The following is a 23959-nucleotide window of genomic DNA, read 5'->3' on the forward strand; positions in this document are numbered from 1 at the left end:
GGAGTACTGATAATAGTTGCCTCGATAGTATTATCATTTTAAATACCCTTTACCTTTCTTCAGGGATGACATCAGGCTTACACATATGACTTGTCTGGTGGGTAAAACATGGATTGAGTAGCATGTGCTATCTCTAAAAAGGAAGCTTTAAGAAATAGTTCATGATATATTATGAATCTTCTATCTTGGCCAGAGACTTGTCACTTCAAGTCCTGGTATGAAGATAATACAGAAAAGAGTCACAAGTGATGATTCTGAACATAGTGATAACAGTAGCAAACATTCCTATTATGTAAGTAAGACTTAATTGCTATCACAGCACAATGTAATCCAAGATAACAGAAATGGCTAGAGTGACCTTTGATATATTCTTTCCCTTAGCAGTAGAGACAAGAACTTCTTCAGAAGATGCCTGCTAGAAAACCAATAGTTTGAGGGAGAGGGAGAAAGAGGGGTTTAAAACTGGGTAGTGTGGGGGTTGGTGAGATGGCTCAGTGGGTAAGAGCACCCGACTGCTCTTCCGAAGGTCCGGAGTTCAAATCCCAGCAACCACATGGTGGCTCACAACCATCCGTAAGGAGATCTGACTCCCTCTTCTGGAGTGTCTGAAGACAGCTACAGTGTACTTACATATAATCAATCAATCAATAAATAAAAAACAAAAACAAAAAAAAACCCAAAAAACTGGGTAGTGTGACTTAATGGCTTCACAACGAAGTTTCTAAGAAAAAAAATCATCATGATGTGTGCCTTCCCCATGGGCAGATCAACGTGTCTGCCCCTCCAAAGACCTTGCTGTCTGAAGGCCATTCCAAGAGATGTGCTGCATCCAGGTCAACAGGTAAGGGACCCACCCAAATAACCTCAGGACTTTGAAGCCCCGAGGAGCCCAGCAGACTCAGGACCTATCCCCTCTGCTCAAGTCTCACCTCCCTTCTGTCCTGTGCTTTGCTGTCCTGTGCTTTGCTTGGGGCAGATCATTCCTACCCCTCTGAAGACACCACAAGTCTTAAGGCCTCCCAGGAGACCTGCAGTGACCCAGGGACACAGGAGGCAGGCTCCAGACAGAGACACCCATTTATCTTATCAGATCACCAAGGCCTAAGGCTGGTGTCCAATCACAACAAAAACAACAGAAAACCCAAACACCCATGGAAACTGAACAACTCTCTCCTCAATGATAACTTGGTCAGGGAAGAAATAAAGAACGAAATTAAAGACTTCCTGGAATTCAATAAAAAATGATGACATAGCATACCCAAACTTATGGGACACAATGAAAGCAGTGCTAAAAGGAAAATTCAGAGCACTAAGAGGCCTCATAAAGAAATTGGAGAGATTCTACACTAACAACTTAAATGAAATGACCAACATTGGGGAGAGAGAACTCCTAGAGTCTACCTCCAGTAGAAAGATGGGGTATCAAGTAGAGGGATGGGTTGCCATTCCACAGTAAAAAGCTTGAACCCAGAATTGTTCCTATCTAAAAGAAATGTAGGGACAAAAAATGGAGAAGAGACTGGGGAAGGCTGGAAGAAGCTGAGGAGGAGGATGGGCCCCATAGGAAGACAAGCAATCTCAACTAACCCAGACCTCTGAGATCTCTCAGACATTAAGCTGCCAATCAGGCAGTATATGGGAGGTGGTCTGAGGCCCCTGACACATATACAGCATAGGATTACCTGGTCTGGCCTCAGTGAGAGAAGATGTGCCTAACCCTCTGGAGACCTGAGGACCCAGGGAATAGGTGGGCCTTTGGGGTTGGAGGCATCCTCTTGGAGACAGGGGAGGAGGAATGGGATGAGGAGGAATGGGAGGAAGGACTGGGAGGTGGGAAATGACAAAACTGTAAAAAAAAAAAAAAAAGTAATAAAAAAAAAAGAAAGAAAAGAAATAAGTAAACAAGTCAAAGGCATTCTCCTACTAACAGGAGGAGACAGGGAGCCTAACATGGAGGTACATACTGAGAATGCCAATACTCAGGGACACAGAGGCTGGAAGATCATAAATTCAAATTCATCCTTGGCTACACAGTGAGTTCAAGGCAGCTTGGGCTACATTGAACCCTGTATAAAGAAAAACAATAGCAACAACAACAAAAAACGGGGGTTGGGGGGAGAGAGAAAAAGAGAAAGACAGAAAATGATTATTTCCATTAAAACAACAAAATAAAGTTATAAGGTCAACACTAAAAAAAGAAAAAGAAAATTTAACATTGGGATATAAATAAGGAGTTGAATAATAGTCTATAGGTCAATTTTCATTTTTATTACATGTATTTATTTTTGTGGAAATGTTGGCACACTTGCGTTTCTATGTCCTAGCAAATGTGCAGCTAGTAGACAGTTGATAGACTCACTTCTCTCCTTCTACTGTGTAGTATATGAGGTCTAAATTCAGATTATTAGTTTTGTCGACAGTATCTTCTATCCACTCATCCATGTTTCTGGCACAAGTCCTTTTATTTTAAGTGAAAAGAAAATGAAAAGAACTTAGTGACAGACTTATGACTAATTGTATATTCTGTATAGTTTAGTCAATAAAGTTTGTTTTAAAAATCAAGGCCTGCATCAATATAAGGTTCAAATTTAAATTACTACCTGAATCAGTGTAGAGTACAAAGTAAAAATAAAATTGAACACTTGTTAGATTTGTTAGATTCTTGTAAAAAAAAAAAAAGAAAGGGAGGGAGGGAGGAAGGGAGGGAGGGATGAAAGTTTCTAGAATGGCATAAATCTAATTAAGTGAAGTAAATGCACAGTGTCAGCCAATCACCTAAGTGTCTGTGTAAAGCCCTTCAGAGAGCATCTCTAAGTCTCTTTCCTAAGATCTGTCTTCATGGCCCGGGACCACTTACCCCACATGCCCCAGTTTTCATTCTGTCCCTTTTAACTGCCAAGAAGACAAGTTCCAAAGGGTGGACTGGCTAGTTGTGTGTCAGCTTGACAAAACTGGAGTTATCCCAGAGACAGGAGCTTCAGTTGGGGAAGTGCCTCCATGAGATCCAACTGTAAGGTATTTCCTCAATTACTGATCAAGGGGGAAAGACCCCTTGTGGGTGGTGCCATCTCCGGGTTGGTAGTCTTGGGTTCTATAAGAGAGCAGGCTGAGCAAGCCAGGGGAAGCAAGCCAGTAAAGAACATCCCTCCATGGCCTCTGCATCAGCTCCTGCTTCCTGCCCTGCTTGAGTTCCAGTCCTGACTTCCTTGGTGATGAACAGCAGTATGGAAGTGTAAGCCAAATAAACCCTTTACTCCCCAACTTGCTTCTTGGTCATGATGTTTTGTGCAGGAATAGAAACCCTGACTAAGACAAAGGGCTAATGTATTCAAGCACTGTTAGTCCAGGGAAATATTCCTATGATCCTGAATACTCTCCTGAACTATGGCAGACTTGGTATGAAGGCAAATCAAAACAGACATCCTTTGATAGAACCTTATGCATGTATAAAAAGTGGGTATTACATGGCCCCTGAACTTTTGGCCTTGCAAACAGTTGTTTGTTTACATAAAAGGGACTTCACCTCAAAACCAGGGGCTTGGGGAAAAAACAGTTGTGTGAGGCTGAAATCAGATGGCAATAGAGTCAGAGAAACTTCTTGTATATTGATCTGGCCAAAATACAGGACAGAACCAACTGAAGCACAGTTATTAAGGAATATATGCATGGTTATACCTGGCCATGATGGTATCAGTGTTCAGTTATGTGTATATGAGATATTTTGCAAAAACTGCTAAGTCCACACTTCTATGTATTAGAATACTTAATTAAATGTGTACTGTTGAAAAGCTGCTGAATTTTTTTCCCCTATTGTACTTCTGATTAGTAATCACTGTCCTGGATAGTGCTTGTAAATTCAGAGGTTGTTCAATTTTGGCCAAGACATATTTGGTCTATTTAATTGTTTTGAAAACATGTTTATGAGTATATTTTGAAAATTACATATGGTATGGACATTTTGAGAATGAAAATTAGACACTCTGGAAAGAATGTATATGTATCATCAACTGCTAAGCACTGGAAAAAAGCAAGAGATAACTGATATTTTCTGCATTCCAAGCCACATAAATTCCCCCCTAGTGCTATCTCAAACAAAAGGTAGGAATTTTGTAAGAACTGACACCCAAGCCTGTTTGCTAATCTGCTATCCTCTGAAACAGACATTAATATAAACCTGGGTCATAAAGGGTAGTTCTAGGAAAGACTTGCATTTTCTAAAATATACACCAACAGAAATAGTGCCAGTCCTGCTATTACCAGTCATTTAATCTTATTTACTTAAATAAGTTTTAGCTTAAAACTTAGGCTTCTTAACTCTGGCTAATTTATACTGATGCTGAGAGAACTTAAAAGTAAACATTGTATTACACAGATGACTTTTATAGTTTGGACATGAAATACTCCTTTCAGTTCAGGTGTTAAATACGGAGTTTCTACTTTGAGGTCATAGGTTGGGAGGTTGTGGAAACTTAACAGGTAAGACATACGTGCACAAAGTAGTTACTGTGGGTAGATCCTTGGTGACTGCCTAGTCCCTGTCCCTTCTGCTTTTCTCTCTGAGTTAAGTAGTCTCTTGCTGCCATAATGTTGTCCTTTATTTAGCTGATGAACAGTATTCCATTGTGACAGGCCCAGAATCAACAGCCAGGAGTCAAGATTATGAAACTATAAACTAAAACACATCTTTTTCCCTTGTAAGTGGTTCTCTCAAGTATCTGGCCACAGTTATACAAAAGAAACTAAAAACACTAATTAGTGTTAAGAATCACTTAAATAGGCAACTTAGAAAATACATTAAATCTTTCAAGGATGTAATTAATATACAAAACCAGAACTGTTTAGTTAGCTCTTGAGATTTACTTCTTACTTTTAAAGTTTCAAAATTCAGAAGATAAAATTGTCAGCCCCCAACAAAAGAATTAGTTATAATTTTAAAGGCAATAAAACAGTCAATTTCCTTTTTTTTAAAGATTTATTTATTAAGGGCATCCAATCTCTTTACAGATGGTTGTGAGCCACCACATCATTGCTGGGATTTGAACTCAGGACCTCCAGAAGAGCAGTCAGTACTCTTAACTGCTGAGCCATCTCTCCAGCTCCTCAAAACAATCATTTTTTATCAATCCTATCAACTCAGTTTTTACAAGTATCATTGTATATATCTATATATGCATATACACAAAAGAATATACACACATACATATAAATGTGTGTAACATTCCTTTAAAAAATGTTACCAAGACTAGACCCCCCTCCCAACCCCCCCCCCCCAAAAAAAAACAGGGTTTCTCTGTATAGCCCTGACTGTCCTGGAACTCACTTTGTAAACCAGGCTGGCCTGGAACTCAGAAATCCACCTGCCTCTGCCTCCCCAGTATTGGGATTAAAGGCATGGACCACCACGCCTGGCCAAGGCTAGACTTTTATATGTCTCAGCAGCATAGCTAGTATTGTTTGGCCTAAGGAAAACCACAGCTGATATAGACTGTCATGTTTTCCCAGAATATCTATAACACTTCACTGACCTCTTCATCTCTCTTTTACCCCTTAATCTAAGACATGCTCTTTCTTAAAGATTGATCCTGATTTGTTTAGCTATGTTTACAGCAGCTTTATTCATAATAGCCAGAAACAGGAAACAACTTAAGATATTCCTCAATGGAAGAATGGATAAAGAAAATGTGGTCCATTCTATTACACAATAGAATACTGTTTAGCTATTTAAGAGAGAGAGAGAGAGAGAGAGAGAGAACATAAATTTTGTAGGCAAATGGATGGAACTTGAAAATATCATCCTGAGTGAGGTAACCAGAGCCAGGAAGACATGTATGTATGGTATGTATCACTTATAAGTAGACATTAGCCATAAAGTGCAGGACAATCCATAGACCCAAAGAAACTGTAATAAGGACATCACAAGGTAGGATGCTCGAATCTCCCAGAAGTGGAAACTAGTCATCGGAAGTGGATGGAGAGAGGGAAAACTTGGTAGGACGAGGGCGGGGGTGGGGGGGCATAGGGATGGTGATCAGGTATGGGGAGATTGAAGGGTTTGGAGAGGGCTGAGAATGGGAATGGAAATTGGTGGGAAGCATCTCTGGGACTACCTGGAGACCTGGTACTGGGAAGGATAAGGCAGTCTATGGGGTGAGCCTAGCTGAGATTCCAACAAGAGGAGGATATAGACTGAAGTTGCTACCTCCTTTAACTGGGCAGGATTTCTAAAGGGTGAGGGAGTGACATCAACTCAAAATTTGCCTTGCCTATAACATATGCAGGGATAAAGATGGAGCAGAGACTGAGGGAACAGCTCCACCTTTATCATGCAGCCAAGGAACATCCCCACTTGAGACCTACTCCATGGGAGAAAGCAAACCCCTGATACTATTAATGATACTCTCTGTTAGGCTTGCAGACAAGAACCTAGCATAACTGTCTCCTGAGAGGTTTCATCCAGCAGCAGATGGACGCAGATGCACAGACCCACAGCCAAACATCAGGCTGAGCTCAGGGAGTCTTTTGGAAGAATGGGAACTAGAATTGAGCAAACCAGAGGTGTCAAGGACACCACACTAACCTGAGCCCCTGGGGTCTCACAGAGACTGGGCCACCAACCAGGGAACCTGCAGGGGCTAGACAGCATTTGTAAATGTGCTGCTTGGGCTTCATGTGGAACCCCTAAGAAGTAGAGCAAGCACTGTCTCAGTCTCTGTTGCCTACCATTGGGTCCCCTTCCCCCTACCTGGCTTGCTCTGTTGGGTTTCAGTGGAAGAGGATGTGCCTAGCCCTGCTGGGACCAGATATCCCAGGATTGGCTGGTATCCAAGGGGGGACTCCTCCTTCTCTGAGGAAAAGGGGAAGGGACTTGTAAGGGTGGAACTGGAAAGAGAGGAGGAAAAGGGGCTGTGATCATGTAAAGTGAGCATGTAAAGTGAACTTAAAAAAATAACTGGTGAAAAAAGACTGAGCACATTCACTGTACAGTGTTTCTTCCTTCCTCTTCAATAATGTATTTTTTACTCATTTGTGATAATTGTGTAAGTACTATCCAATTATGTCAAATGTATGAGTTATTTCCACTATATAAGCTAGTAAATGAAGATATTGTGACTTAATGTGAGGATATGTAGACTATGCATTGAACCAATGGCTATCAATACTTTAAAAGCTGACTTTATCAATCACTATCTAAAATAATAGTAGGAGCAGATTTTAGAAATAATGTTAGGAGTGGTGGCAAACACTTGAGGATCAGAGGCATGTAATGTAAGATCACTGTGAGTTCAAGGCTAGCCAGGACAAAGGAAGAACCTATCTCTAAGCATGAAAAAAGATAAAAAAAAAAAAAAAAAGAACATGCTCTATAACCGAGTGTGACAACCATCTCACTTATTTTCCCTTAATATTTTTGTAATATATTCATATTTATGGTTTCTTTCCTTAAAAAAAATTTAGGAAAGCTGTCTTACATTTTCCAACTCACTGACTACACTATTATGTTATCTGAAAAAAATATTTGGGAGTATACACAAAAAATGAAATAAGAGTCAGTAACCAGACAGGTAAAGGAAAGAGAGGGAACAAGATATCTCAAGGAGATATGAGTACATTTACAAATATGTATTTATAACGATATATAAGTAACATCTTGTATTAAGTACTCTAATTTCCAAAGATATTTCAAGTGAAGAAAATGGAAATATTTGAAAATAAAGAAATAAGAAGCAAAATGAAAAAGTCTTACGGTGATGACTCCAGAACTATGCTATTAGCTTGCGTTGATGATGGAGATCTCTGACTTACAAAATCCTCACTGGGGGACATGTGAACGACATGGTCTACCAAATGACCAACTGAAGACGGCCGAACCCGGGATCCCTCTTGTGTGAATGAAGAATTCCGACTAAATGAAGAGAAACAAAGTCTGAACAATAGGATACTTTGATTTTCCTTGTTTTTTTTAATCCTATTTTTTAATGAGAAAGTGTGTGTTTGTGTGTGTGTGTGAAAGTCTATGCTGACTACGCAGAATCTCTAACAGTGTGATATAAATGACAAGAACACTCAATGGGAAGTCAAGACATGCCTGCAGTCTACAAGCTGCCCTAAGACCTTACTCACTATTAATCTTATGCCTTACTCAACATTTCACATGTTACCTCATTAAGACTGTATGACACTACAACAAGGAAGCTGGGATTACAGGAATATATCCATCTACAAGTAGGATTTTGTAGATAAGAAAATGAGACAGCAATTAACTTCAAGATCCAAACAGTACTCTAGATCCACTGTTTAATCTCTGCTGTCCTATCTCTTTAAAAAAATATCATATCATTCTTAAAATTATTTCATTCTCTTGAAACTTAATCTCAGCTATTGCTATTATTTAGATGATCTCCCTTACACTTCTCCCTTCCCCAGTCCTTGCCTTGCTTCTCTTACCATGCCCTCCCGCTGGTACATATGAGGAACTCTTTCTTATCTTTTTATTACCTATTGAAAAACCTGGCAGCTATGTAAAAAATGCCAGACTGCAATACACACAAGGTTAGAGTTGCACCATATGGTTCTTGGTACAGCTCTACCTGAGCTTATGGGGTTACTGTTAAAAGTCTTTTCCTAGGCCACAGAAGTACTAGAGCTTCGCATCACAATCACTCAAACAAAGCATTTTTAAACAAACTATAGCCCCTTAGAAATTCTGGTATTAATCTGTATGGAAATAAATGGACTACATAGATAACAGTTTTATGAAAATTTCAAGTCACAACTAAATCCTGAATTACCCTTCTGGTGAAAATTAACTGCTGAGGAAAGTAAAGGCTGTTCTTCAATTTTCTTCTTGCTCATTCCCTAAGGCTATTTTAGGTCACAATGACCAGCAAGCAAACAGGCAATAATGTTTGACGAAAACCCTGTTTGAGACAGGTGAGGTGGCTAATCAGGTGCCTGAGTACTTGGTTGCAATCCTGGGAATCCTAGAGTGGAAAAACTTACTCTCCCAAGTTGTTTTCTACCTTCCACATGTCCACTGTTGCATACACACCACCACATGTCCTCATATATAAACAGACAGAGGGAGAGGGAGAGGGAGAAAGAGAATGAGAGAGAGAGAGAGAGAGAGAGAGAGAGAGAGAGAGAGAGAGAGAGAGACTGACTCACGCTTAAAAAAAGTAAAACACAATAGATTTTTTTTTGAATATTTGATCAAAGAACTTAAATTTTTATTAATTGTGATCTTTAGGCAATAAAGTACATAGCCAGTAAGTACAAAATGCAAGCATGACTCGGGCTTGCCACTTACTGGTTGGGAGTTCCAGGTGGAGACCGGGATGGGAGGCTTTGTGTTTCTAACCTGTCATCAGATAATGAATTTCTGCTGACTACTTCCCAATCCATTAATTTCCGTGCCAAAGGCTTACTTGGAGATCTGTAGAAAATAAATGAATAATACATAAAAGGTTTTGTTTTGATATGACTCAAATCTTATACTTCTTTTAATAAGTCATAGTCAAAGAGTTTGCTTATTAAGATATATTTATATCATAATTTGATAATATTATAAAATAATTCCTAAAAGGCTTTATTTGATTTATATGACAAAAAAGGGATTAGTCTGAAGAATAAGAGAACAAGGAATAATAGAAAAAAGATATAAAGAGAAGCAATAAATAATTTGCTATCAAACATTTTCTCAAATTGCAAATGTTATAAATCTTTGCTTGTAGCTACTGTACTCAGAACACAGTTTACCACAAAGTGCACTGAACAATTCCCACTACCTCATCTCCTCAATGATTTTCTGAGCCTCTGCTTCAAGGAGGAGAGGTCCAAAAAAGATAATCATGCATGCTGAATTTATTTATTTTTTCTCTTTTACATAAAGTATAGTCAGTGAATTTTTTCCCTTTGTTTCTTTAAAAAATTTTCCTATCTTGTATCTCGTGATAGGTAACAGAAGGGTATTTTTAAAAGTTTTATTCTAATATTAGTTATGTGTATATATTCTTGAAAGTGTCTATGCACATAAGTGTGAGTGCCTGAAGAGGCAAGAAGAGGGCATCAGATCCCCCGGAGCTAAAGTAAAAAGTAGGATGCTAATAATCTGCATTGAATGAATTCTGGAAAATGAACTTTAGTCTTCTGCAAGAGCAGCAAGGGGTCCCAACCACTAAGAAACTGCTCCAGCACAAAAGGATATGTTTTATTATCTATTGTCAGTTATCATAGTGATAAAATAGAATTAAGTGACCTGCTAAAAAAAAGGTGCTCATCTCCACAGATCAAATGGTATAACAATATTCAGAGACATAAGCCCTGAGAGTGTTAGGAATGTTAATAACCAAAGTCTTCAGCATATAAATTTAAGCACTACTGAAAAATCTTTTACTTAAATGTGTACTTTTTTGATATGTAGAATTATTTTGGAGGTTAATAAAATGAAATAAGTGACAAATATAACACATAATAAATCACCTTATATACTTTTAATCTCAGTAATAAATTTCCTAAGACCCATAAAAAACATGTATGCTATTCTCTATTACATCACAATAAAACAGACATAGGTATACTACTTCAAAAATCAGATCATAAAATTTTTAAGGAGAAAAATTTATTTGTACAAAATAGCACAGTAGGGTGGCTGCACACATGAATTTAAAGTGGTTATAACAGCAAAGCAAAAGCTATGTAACCCCGAGGCAGACTAAACCCCTCCCCAGGTGAGGAACTCTTGGTAGTTGTTAACTGCCAAGAGGGGTCAGTTTTCTTTAATAATGCAACATCAGCAAGCTCTATTCTACCATGATCTAGAAGAAAGATACACATCCAAGACTATTTGGGCAACACAAATTGGTCTTGATGGAGAAAACAAAACAAAAACAAAACAAACACAAAGTTGGAGGATAAAAGAAAGAGTGGGTCTAAGAAAAGTTGGATGAGAGAAGGTGAATATGATCAAAATACACTGGACAAAATTCAAAAAGAACATATAAAACATATGAGGCTTTGCAAATACAGAAGTGGATGCTCACAGTCATCTATAAGGATGGAACACAGGGACCCTAAAGGAGGAGCTACAGAAAGTACCCAAGGAACTGAAGGGGTCTGCAACCCTATAGTGGAACAACAATATGAACTAATCAGTACCCCCAAAACTCGTGTCTCTAGCTGCATATGTAGCAAAAGAAGGCCTAGTCGGCCATCACTGGGAGGAGAGGCCCTTGGTCTTGCGAAGATTATATGCCTCAGTACATGGGAACGCCAGGGCCAGGAAGTGAGAGTGGGTGGATTGGGGAGCAGGACGGGGGGAGGGTATAGGGGACTCTAGGGATAGCATTTGAAATGTAAATGAAGAAAATATCTAAGAAAAAATTGTTTAAAAAATTAATGCTATTTTTTGTTATGGCCCATTATATTCAAAGATCTTCATTCTGTGAATTTTATTTTCAGACTTTCTAATATTAATAAAGACTTGGCATAGTACTATACATACTTTTTAGATTACTGGAAGATTTTCGCCTTAAAAATCATCCATAATTTCTTCCTGTTGTCATATATTACAAAAATTTATATGGTAGTCCACCATGTTTTATGTCCACAGCAGGAAGCATTAAAATAATCATAGCTACTAGGGAAACTGAGTTCTAATTATGGCCTATAAGAGAAAAATTGTTCTTATACTAAATATCTAAATTCACAGGTACAACAGGGTCACAAAATACTTCTTTACACTTAATTTTATGAAAATCTGAATTTTCAGTACAATATTTTAGCCTCTTAAAAGTTTATTAAATTAAGCTTAAGAGATGGCCTAGTCCATGCCTGACATTAAGCTATACTACAGAGCAATTGTGATAAAAACTGCATGGTACTGGTACAGTGACAGACAAGTAGATCAATGGAAAAGAATTGAAGACCCAGAAATGAATCCACACAGCTATGGTCACTTGATCTTCGACAAGGGAGCTAAAACCATCCAGTGGAAAAAAGACAGCATTTTCAACAAATGGTGCTGGCACAACTGGTAGTTATCATGTAGAAGAATGTGAATTGATCCATTCTTATCTCCTTGTACAAAGCTCAAGTCTAAGTGGATCAAAGACCACATAAGACCAGAGATACTGAAATTAATAGAGGAGAAAGTAGGGAAAAGCTTCGAAGAAATGGGCACAGGGGAAAAATTCCTAAACAGAACAGCAATGGCTTGTGCTGTAAGATCAAGAATTGACAAATGGGACTTCATAAAATTGCATAGCTCTGTAAGGCAAAAGACACTGTCAATAAGACAAAAAGGTCACCAACAGATTGAGAAAGGATTTTTACCAATCCTACATTTGATAAGGGACTAATAACCAATATATACAAAGAGCTTAAGAAGCTGGACTCCAGAAAATCAAATAACCCCATTAAAAAATGGGGTCCAGAGCTAAACAAAGAATTCTCAACTGAGGAATACCGAATGGCTGAGAAGCACCTGAAAACATGTTCAACATCCTTAATCACCAGGGAAATGCAAATCAAATCAACCATGAGATTCCACCTCACACCAGTCAGAATCGCAAAGATCAAAAATTCAGGTGACAGCAGATGCTGGCGAGGATGTGGAGAAAGAGGAACACTCCTCCACTGCTGGTGGGATTGCAAGCTTGTACAAAAACTCTGGAAGTCAGTCTGGAGGTTCCTCAGAAAATTGGACATAATACTACCGAAAAATCCAGCAATACCTCGCTTGGGCATATACCCAGAAGAAGTTCCAACTGGTAATAAGGACACATGCTCCATTATATTCACAGCAGCCTTATTTATAATAGCCAGAAGCTGGAAAGAACCCAGATGTCCCTCAACAGAAGAATGGATACAGAAAATGTGCTACATTTACACAATGGATTACTACTCAGCAATTGAAAACAATGGATTCATGAAATTCTTGGACAAATGGATGTACCTGGAGGATATCATCCTTAGTGAGGTAACCCAATCACAAAGAAGGCATTAGATATGCACTCACTGATAAGTGGAAACATAGAACACCCAAGATACAATTTGCAAAACACAAGAAAATCAAGAAGAGGGAAGACCAATGGGTGGATACTTCATTCCTCCTTAGAATAGGGAACAAAATACCCATGAAAGGAGTTACAGAGACGGGAGTTACAGAGACGAAGTTTGGAGCTAAGATGAAAGGATGGGCTATCCAGAGACTACCCCACCCGGGGATCCATCCTATAATCAGCCACCAAACCCAGACACTATTGCACAATGCCAGAAAGATTTTGCTGAAGGGACCCTGTTATAGCTGTCTTATATGAGGCTATGCCAGTGCCTCGCAAACACAGAAGTGGATGTTCACAGTCATCTATAAGATGGAACACAAGGCCCCCAATGGAGAAGCTAGAGAAAGCATCCAAGGAGCTGAAGGGGTCTGCAACCCTATAGGTGGAACAACAATATGAACTAAACAGTACCCCCAGAGCTAGCTATCTCTAGCTGCATATGTACCAGAAGATGGCCTAGTCGGCCATCACTGGGAAGAGAGGCCCCTTGGTATTGCAAACTTTATATGCCTCAATACCGGGGAATGCCAGGGCCAAGAAGCAGGAGTGGGTGGGTAGGGGAGCAGGGCAGAGGGAGGGTATAGGGAACTTTCGGGATAGCATTTGAAATGTATATAAAGAAAATATCTAATAAAAAGTAAATAAAGAAATAAAAAAAAACAAAAACAAACAAACAAAAAAACCAGATGGCCTAGTGGCTCTTCTATCAGAGGACCCTGGTTCAATTCCCAGTATTCACATAGCAGCTCACAACTGTCTGCAACTCCTATTCAGGGGATCCAGTAACCTCATGCAGACATACATGCAGGTAAAACACCAATGTACATAAAATAAATAAATAAAAAATTTAAAAGTTTGTTAAATTATGAATAATTATAAATCAAAATCATACAGATATCCTATCATTTCAAGGTTTGATAGCCAAATCCTCTCACAGGTTAGGCTAATCTCTTTGAACTCTAAAACCAATGTGCATCTTCTAGTCACATATGAGAACATACTATATAGTCTTTTCCATTTAAAACATAAAATCTCAAGCTTACCATAATTTACCACCTACAGTTCTTTCACTAGGTTAATCCTTACTATTCACAAACTATTCTTCCCTCATATATTAGACCAAATGTAAGTGATAAGAGCTAAGATTAATTACTAAGAGAAAAATTCATCTGAAAAATTGAAAATCCAGCATACTTACCTAGTACAAACTGTATGAACACTTCATTCTTGGTAATGAACTAAACATGTTTGGAAATGTCTTGAGCTAACTAAATTTCAGGCATCTTAATTTATTAACAGCTCTAACCTCAAAGACCCACCCACACAAGCTTACTGTCTATGTTTCCTGTTCTGAGCGGAAATTTCAGAGAAAAAAATACCACACTGTTAGCAATGTGGTGAGTTTATTTTCTGACCGTGGCACCTTATTTTTCTGTTGAAGAAAAATTTGCTCTCATCTCTTCCTCAGATATTATTATATGATAACTGAAACAGTGTGAAAGCAATACAAAAAGTAAATATAAAAGGGAAAATAGGGTAATTATTGGTAAAATTTTTCATATAAAGTTTAAAGGCCTTTTTCATCTTCCTACTTATACTGCCATTTAAAATTCTAAGAGAGAAAATAAATCTGGAGTTCTTAACCAAAATGACCTAATCCTTGCTAAAACCATTAGAGAATTTTAGTAGCTAATTATAAGGTAAAAGAGTCTTATAAAAACAATCCCAGGAGCCAGGCAATGGTGGAGCTCACAATTAATCTCTGCACTCAGGAGGCAGAGCCAGGCAGATCCCTGAGTAAAAGGCTAGTTTGGTCTACAAAGCGGGTTCCAGGACAGTCAGGCTACACAGAGAAACCCTATCTCGAAAAACCAAACTAAACCAACAATAACAACAACAACAAAAAAAACAAACAAGCGAGCTAAATAAACTTAAACAATCCCAGGAAAGCATAGATTTCCAAAGACAAAACAATCATTAAGACAGCCCAGCACTATTAAAACTTCGCCCCAAGACTTGAGCATACAGTACCAAAGTAGAACACTTGGGTAGCATGTGTAAGGTTTGGGAACCTAGCACCTTAAAAAAAGAAACATATCTATCCTCCCGACCCACACACACCAAAAAACAGACAGTCCCTGACAAACTTTCTAGAATCTTAAGAGTGAATGACAAAACAATGAAGATCAGGCATAACAAAATCTAGTATGTACAAAAACCATTAAAATAAGACAATGTTTTGATTTTCAAAAATAGAGAGCGCTGCAAGTAAGAGACAGTACAAAAAACCAGAACAGATTCTTTCTAAATTAGAACAATTATGGCACACACTAGGAGTAAAATTATCTTATGGTCAGTTAAAAGCAGAACAGATTCTTTTTAAATTAGAACAATTATGCCAGTAGGAGTAAAATTATCTTATGTTCAGTTGTACAAAAAACATTTGAGTGACATTTACTAAACTCCTTTGTTTTTCAGGTCTATACCACTTTCTAATTGGAACAGTGATGTCCATGATAAGTCACCAGACAGATACACACACACACACACACACCCCTGAGTCTATGCAGGGAAAAACCTTGAATAAATGCCAATAAGTTTGTAAGGGGCTGTTGCGGATGATGTATTCTTCAAGTCACTTGAAACTGTCGGGATTTTAGAATATAATGATCTATCACTAATTGGTAGAAACAGGGAACAATTTTCATGTTGGGAGGAAGAAAATGAGAAAAAGCAACGACAAACACAAAACTATTTCTTCTAGAAACACAAAGTTGAAAAGACCTTTGAATTTTTGACCAAGTAAAATTTTCCTGTAATCTTTATAAATGCTTCCAAAATTCTAGCAACAGTAGACGCCAGACATACAACTCTTCAAGGCTTTTTGCTCTCGAAGTAATTTCCACCAGGAATAAACACCTGTTTCATTGTCCCTCTAGCCATCTAACATCAGCAGTCGATGTTAGGTCCCTCAGACTTGTTCCCTACTCCACATCAATGTTTGGTAGAGGTCTTTATTAGTTCTGCTTGGATTACTGCAATTATCTCCTAATTAGTTATAAGTATCAAACCCATACTTTGCTAACCCATTCTCTAGCCTTAACTTTTTCCCAAAATGTAAATTTTTCCAAATTGTATCATTTTTGCTCTAAAAAACAAACTGGCCCTCCCAAACTCTAATGAAATAAAGGTAAGTGCACTTTTTAAAAGGCAATTCAAAAGCGGCTATCATTTAATAGCATGATTTAGTAACTATATAAAAGGGCTGGATGATAGGATTCCTTATATTGCTTAAAAGAATGTAATATGAGAGTAACTTTCTAGTAAAAAGTTCTATTTAGTGATACTTGATTTAGCCTACTCAAAACTATTCTTCTGAAAACATGGCTAAAGTTCTTAAATATGTCTAAAAAAAAAGAAGCAGTACACTAGACAAACTAGTTTCCATTTCATCGATATAGTATATTATTTAGAAAACATTTCTAATGATTTTATAAAAAAATGTTTATTTTATGTGTATGTGGGTACACCTGAATATGTACATGCAAACTACATGCATGCAAAAGTCCATGGACCATAAGCAAGCATCAGATCCCCCAATCTGGAGTTATATGCAGTTGTGTACTACCATGTAGGTGCCAAGAACTGAACCTGAATCTTTTAACTACTGAGTCAGCTATCCAATCCCCATTTCTAATCATTTTAATGCTTTTAAAAATTCAGCAATCGGGGGGCTGGAGAGATGGTTCAGTGGTTAAGAGCACTGACTGCTTTTTGAAGGTCCTGAGTTCAAATCCCAGTAACCACATGGTGGCTCATAACCATCTGTAATGAGATCTGATGCCCTCTTCTGGTGTGTCTGAAGACAACTACAGTGTACTTACATATAATAAATAAATAAATCTTTTAAAAAAAAATTCAGCAATCTGTTGGACTGGTGAAATAGCTCAGTGGTAAATAAAAGCGCTTACTGCCAAGCCTGACAATGTGAGTTTAACCCTGAACCTACCTAACGGAATAAAAGAACTTTTGTGTCACTCCTCCCCTGCCACACAGCATAAAATAAAATGTCAAAAAAACAAAATAAAACCCTCACATACTAAAACAGAATTGACTTACCTTGCAAATACCCTGTCTTTATTTGCCTTTTCTTTGCCATATTGAACTGACTGGACTTCAGTTCTCCCACTGAAATACATAAATATAATATCTTAAAGGGGAATACAGCATGAAATTACAATATAGAACATGATTATACTAAAATTTTATAAGTGACAAGATATTTGTGGTAACAACAACAACAACCACACACACACACACCAATAAAAGCATCAGAGTAAGAAGGACAGACTGGACTGCCTTCCAGTTCCACTCAAACAGATGAAGCTTAATTAGTAGTTCCTCAATTTAATAAACCAAGATGTGACAACAAACACACGTTTCATGATAGGAACTCCTTTCTTGTGGTTCCTTACTAAAATACTCTCTTTAAAGTCAGAGGTGCCCTGAATCAAACAAACTCTATGGTCCTGACCTACCCTAACAGAATAGGTTAGCTGTAACCTAATCATGGGGCTGAATTATTTGGTAATTTCGATAACTTCTTTTTCCCTCCCTGCTATTACAGACATGAAGACTGTCCATCAACTACTTCCATGACACAATACAAGAAATTTCAGGTTTTTGACTATAGGAAAAAAAATGAGGTCAGAAATATTGTGGATGCTCAGCATAGTTTCTTCTTTGAAACTGACTTGCCTAAATGGCACTCTTTATATGCAGTGGAGATTCTGATCCTCCTCCATGCTAAGTCAGTGTATTCAGCTAATTGTCTTAATGAAAGGTTAGTTCTCAGTGAGTTTATAAGGGCAACCTCTTACTGAGTTGAAAATGAACATAAATTTCTAATACAGAAAGTACAACCATTTATAAATATATTTAATGTATATAAAAGTAGGAAAATACATGCTCCTAAAGCCACACAAGCAAATTTCAGACCATATTAAAAGACAAATATAAGTAATTTTGAAATAAATGGCATGACTGATATTTAATAGAAAAATGAGAAACTATATTTTTAAATGTGAAATTTCCTAAAAAATGTATTTCCTCTATGAAGGCCATATATTCAGTTTCATTAATTTGAATGCATTTAATCTCTTGGATATACAGAATAGCAATAAGCATGTATATAAACAGAGATGGTTAAGAAAGCAAAAAACTTTGTCAATATTCCCAGCTCTACTTTCTGGTCAATAATATTTCAATACCTTAAGTATAATAATTGCATCAATATTCCTGGCCACTGCTTACCATGAGGCATGTCCATTAGGGAAAGAACTGTATATAGATTTTGTTATCCTGTCTTTCCTACTTCAGTTGCAAGAGAATTAACATTTTAATAATTAAAGGGAGTTTCCAATACATTCTAAAGCTAAGAACAAGAGCTATAAGCACAGATACTATAAATATATATGGCTTATGTCCAAACACTGATATGCAGTAGACTGTCACAGGCCCTAATTCTGTGCTTTGCTACATTTATTGTGGGGTTATAAGTAATCACACTCCACTTTCTGGATTCCTTTCTACTTAGTTTCTACTAGATTATGTTTTCACAATGGGTAGATGAAAGATCAGAAAAGTGGCAGAAATGCAAAGCAGGTACTGGCAAGTGCTCAGGTAGTGAAAGATAAAATCTTGATGAGGCAGTGCTGCTCTGTCAGGGCCTGGACCAACTGGACTGGCCATGAAAGTGTCTGGGAAGCACAGGAACTCAGGGAATCCAGATTCAAACATGACCCTTACACATTATTCCTCTTGCACACTTGGTTCTTAATAACTGCCCCTCCCCACTTAGTCTCCCATTTTTGTTTTTTGAAGTGCCTATGTAACCAAGTCTCTGGATTAATTTTATTTTACTTAAAATATCAAAAAGAGCTCTGAGTTTCTCACACTCCTGACTGATATATTAATATAGCAGTGAAGCAGATTGAAATACAACTCTATTGATCAAATCGCTGGAATAACAAGCTATCAAGAACAGTTAATGTTCAAAAGGAATTTATATTGCATATTGTCCATAAGACACCATTGTAAATCAGATTAAAATAAAATTCTGGCTGGGCGTGGTGGCACACACCTTTAATCCCAGCACTCGGGAGGCAGAGGCAGGCAGATTTATGAGTTTGAGGCCAGCCTGGTCTACAAAGTGAGTTCCAGGACAGCTAAGGCTACACAGAGAAACCCTGTCTCAAAAAAAACAAAAATAAAAAAATAAAAATCTGTAGCAATTACAATATGAAATTGTGACAATATGAATTTAAACAATGAGAAAGTACCAACTGTTAAGTATACATATATAAAATGTTATGGGAATAATTCAAGTAATTGAGAAAATAATAATTAAAAGAATAATTGAAATGTAAGCCAGTTTTAAATTTGAAATCTCATTAAAAAAGTATAAAAGTTATTCTAAAAGTTCTTTTCTTTAAAATTTTTTTTTTATGTGCACTGTTGTTTTGCCTGCACTGAGGTCTGTGTGAGGGCGTCAGATTCCCTGGGACTGGATTTACAGACAGTTTTGAGCTTCAATGTGGGTGCTGGGAATTTTACTGAGTCCTCTGGAAGAGCAGCCAGTGCCCTTAACCTCTGAGCCATCTCTCCAGCCTACTGAAACTTCTACATATTCACTTAGAAAAGGCTAGACTTATAGGCATAATCTTGTTCTGTGATTACAGTACATTTGTTCAGAGAGGTAGCTGCTGTTCATTGAAAAAAGGAAGAAAAGTTTAGGAAACATCACAAAGTAGATAGGTAAAATATGACACATTGAAAAATTTTGTCCATGGGGACTCAAATACTTCTTCTCATCTACTTCTTCTTTCTAAAAACTTATCATTAAATTTTAAAAAGCTTCTCTCCTCTGGACTCCTTTCTCTAGTCCTCGTCAGTTGCTGAGGATGAGTATGATGGTAGAAGCTTACCCTTCACTATTACCCTTCACTATTATCCTTCATTATTCTCGGGGCTTTGAACCAAGACTTTTTGAGTTATCTTCTCTTCTTGAGTTATTTGAGTTATTTTCTTGTTATTTAATTGGTCTGGTTTCACTATTTTGTAAAAAAAAAACTTGTAAAAATATATTTTCAATTTTATTTTACTGTCTATATTTATGTATATGTACTATGAATATTGTATAGTGCCTTCAGAGGTTAGAAAGTGATGTAGAAAAAAACTTGAAGTTTCAGGATCTAGATGTGCCTCAACAGAAGACTGGATAAAGAAAACGTGGTGCATTTATATAATGGAACACTGCTCAGTTTCTTTAAAAGTAACATCATGAAATTTGCAGGCAAATGGAAGTAGAAAAAAAATTATGCTGTGTGAGGTATCTCAGACTCGAAAGATAAAGATGTATTAACTATGTGGGTGTTAGCTATGAAGTCAATGATAACCAAGCTACAATCCATAGAACGAGAGGGTAGGTATAGAGTAAGGTTCTAGCGCAGTGATTCTCAACCTTCTTAATGTTGCCACCCTTTAATACAGTTCCTCATGTTGTGGTAACCACAACCACAAAAATTATTTTTGGCGCTACTTTATAGTGTAACATAGTAATGTATACATTTGATATGCAGAATGTGTGCTACGCACCCCCTGTGAAAGGTGTCTGACCTACAAGTTAAGAACCACTGGTCTAGAAGGACCAGATAGCTTCCATTAGAAAAGAAAAATAGAACAGATAGTTATCTGATCAACAGACCATTTGTTTGATACACAGGTTATCGTCTATGTGACTCTTGTAAAAGCCAGCCTACCTGCCTTTTTCTTTCTTCCTTCCTTCCTTCCTTTCTTTCTTTCTTATTCCTTCCTTCCTTTCTTTTTTTCCTTCCTTCCTTCCTTTCTTTTCTTTCTTTCTTTCTTTCTTTCTTTCTTTCTTTCTTTCTTTCACTTACTCATTCATTCATTCCTTTCTATTTTAGGTTTTTTGAGATAGGGTTTCTTTGTGTAGCCCTGGATGGCTTTGAACTCACAGAGATCCACCTGCTTCTTCTATGTCAACAGTGCTAGGATTAAAGGTATGTACTACCACACCTGGCTTAAGAGCTTTTTCTTCCATAAACTTTGAGTGTATGGTTATTTCTCACTAAGAAAGCATACTAATTCTATAATATCAGAACCCTGGAACTGGAGTTACAGACAGTTCTGAGTCACCATGTGGATGATGGGAAACAAATCTGGGTCCTCTGCAAAAGCAGCAAGCGCTCTTGAGCACTGAATAACACTCTCTACCTCCTGATTCAGAGACCTTACAATGCTTGAGATTTTTGCATACTGAATAATGTCTACTATGTTGGTTCTAAACTTATTTGAACCAAAACTTGGCTGCGTAATATTTTCAGTCACTTCCTACCCATCTCATTTTAGAACTGAGCTACTTAAGTCTGAAGAAAAATTTTACTTGGCATATACATTGTTTTAAAATAATCCAATGTGATGAGATTCTAACAAGACTGATCAAAAGACAAAACATACAAGCATGAATGAAAGAAGCAGCTAGACAGTGGTGGTGCACATATTTAATCTTAGCACTCGGGAAGCAGAAGAAGGCCCATTAGATCACCTGTAACTTTTTCTGTATAAGTCTTACTAGATTCCACTTTAAAACTATCTTTTATGTGTCATTTTAGAATTTATAGATAGGACTAATTAAGGTTTCTATAAATAATTATTTCCCAAAAGTTGTTGCCATGGGGAGTATTGAAAAAAAATCAATAAATGGCAAAAGGCACGGCTGAATAGGTAAAATAATTTCTCATATTCTATAGCACAGAAGATCAACTGTGATTAACACTTGTAAATTTCAAATTACGTAGTATAGAGAGTTAAGAACATTCTCAACACAAGGACATGATGCACATCTGAAGCTATGGATATATCTGGTGATTACATATTGCAATATATGTTAAGGCCACACCATACCTAATTATGTATCAGTAAAAAAACTTAAAGAGAACAACTCAAACAAATTTAGGGGGACTAGAGAGATAGCTCAGCAATTTAGAATACTGCCTGCTCTTCTCAAGGAAGCATATTTGATTCCCAGCACCCATACTAGCACTTCTAACTATCTATACTTCCAAACACAGGGTATCTCTCCCAGCATCATGAACATGATGCACACACATGATGCACAGATATACACACAGGCAAAAAACAAAAAACAAAAACAAACAAACAAACAAACAGAAAAAAATATACATAAAATAAAGGAAAAATTTAAGGGTTAACTTTAGTTAAAGTTACTTTTCAAAATTTATGCTGTATTATAGACAAAATGAAGGGAATACAAGAAAACGTCAGGATCTGTGATTATTACTCAACAAATTCAACTTTTTGTCTATTTGCATAACAGTTATTTTGAACTCAGGTGAGATAGCTCTACAAAATGTTAAACTGTGAATTTTTTAAACAAAATATTTTATGCTATGTAAAATATATCTTGGCTTTTATAAAAGAAATGAATATATCTTATAGAAATGTTTTCATGCAAATAATAAATGCATTAGGAATTATAAAATCTGTTGGGATTATAACTGTGCAAATATAGCAAATTACTTACAAAATAATTTACTACATTGAAACCTAAGGCATGGGTTATCAAATCTAGTGTGCATCACAAGACATCATAGACTTACTGATACAGACACACAGACAAGAATGCCATGGGGATTTTGACTCTGTAGGTTTCGAGACTAACCATGATTGTACTGCTTTGTATCTGTATCTTTAGTTGGTTCCTCTTATCTCTGTGTGCATTTGTCTCTCATACCATATCCAGGCCCAGTGCTTGTGAGGGCAAGAAAAGAATGATGGATTTCCCAGGACCTGGAGTTACACACAGCTCTAAGATGCTATGTGGGTGCTAGGAATTAAACTTGTATCCTTCTAGAAGAAAAGCCAGTTCTCTTAACCTGTGAGACATCTCTCTAAACCTAGACCTCTAATCTAAAGGTAAGGAAAACAAAACAAAACAAATCAAAACAAATAATATAGAACTAGTACTTACCAGTACCGGAATTTGGAACCCAATGTAAAATAATGTGCAAAAAAGTTCTTTTGAGGTGGAAGTGGTCTATCCAGGCGGAAGAATGTATGATGTTCTACACACGCTTTCCACAAAGTTTTACATGCTCTATAATTCACCATATTAAATCCCAGTAATGTTTCTCTAGATTCATGCTGTATTAAATGACAAAATTCAGAGAAAACAGAAAAATGTCAGGATATAATACTTTTGACAGATAAGTTATACCAGCCTTGCAAATGCTAATCTCTTTAATGACTTTATTAACAAAGGCTAAGTGAAATAAATAAAAAGATTTATAAAATGTGAACTTCTGTAATTATACAACATTTATATACTTGTATTCTCTATCATATTAGAAGTAACTTTAAATTTTTTACTATTTTCAAGTAAATATTAACAAGTTTTATTAGCTATAATTCTGCTTCAATATATAGTCCTGGACCACAAACTAAATTTGTGTAGATCCACAATTTGTAATTCTTCCTTGATTAAAAGAAAGAATATTCAACACCCCAAGCATTATTATAAAAATCACATTAGAAATGGACTAGCATTAGAATAGACTGATACTATAGTTTTTCTTTTGGCATGAACCACATTATACCAAAGCACCTATCTCCTGAGTATCTCATATATATACACATACATATATACATACATATATACACATATATATATATTTATGTGTGTGTGCACATAATATGTATATATTATATATGTAATGTGTAATATATACACAATAGTTTACATACTTTACTGTGTATAGATACTTGATATTTCCCAAGTTAAAGATAGAAGAGCGGGC

At 36.9% G+C, this 23959-nt stretch overlaps 1 protein-coding gene across 2 annotated transcripts in view; it reads right to left on the bottom strand.

The window, feature by feature from the left end:
* Positions 1-23959, bottom strand: part of Ptpn4 (protein tyrosine phosphatase non-receptor type 4) — a 179109-nt gene that overhangs the window by 40728 nt on the left and 114422 nt on the right. For both annotated transcript variants that reach the window (XM_029483458.1, XM_021161817.2), the window contains 4 exons: positions 23134-23306; positions 17181-17249; positions 9308-9433; positions 7745-7903 (listed from right to left, as the gene is read on the bottom strand). In XM_029483458.1, coding sequence (XP_029339318.1) covers positions 7745-7903; positions 9308-9433; positions 17181-17249; positions 23134-23306 — 527 coding nt within the window. The remainder of the gene's footprint in view (positions 1-7744; positions 7904-9307; positions 9434-17180; positions 17250-23133; positions 23307-23959) is intronic.

Source organism: Mus caroli, chromosome 1 (genome assembly GCF_900094665.2).
Source record: "Mus caroli chromosome 1, CAROLI_EIJ_v1.1, whole genome shotgun sequence".
Classification (NCBI taxonomy): Eukaryota; Metazoa; Chordata; class Mammalia; order Rodentia; family Muridae; genus Mus; species Mus caroli.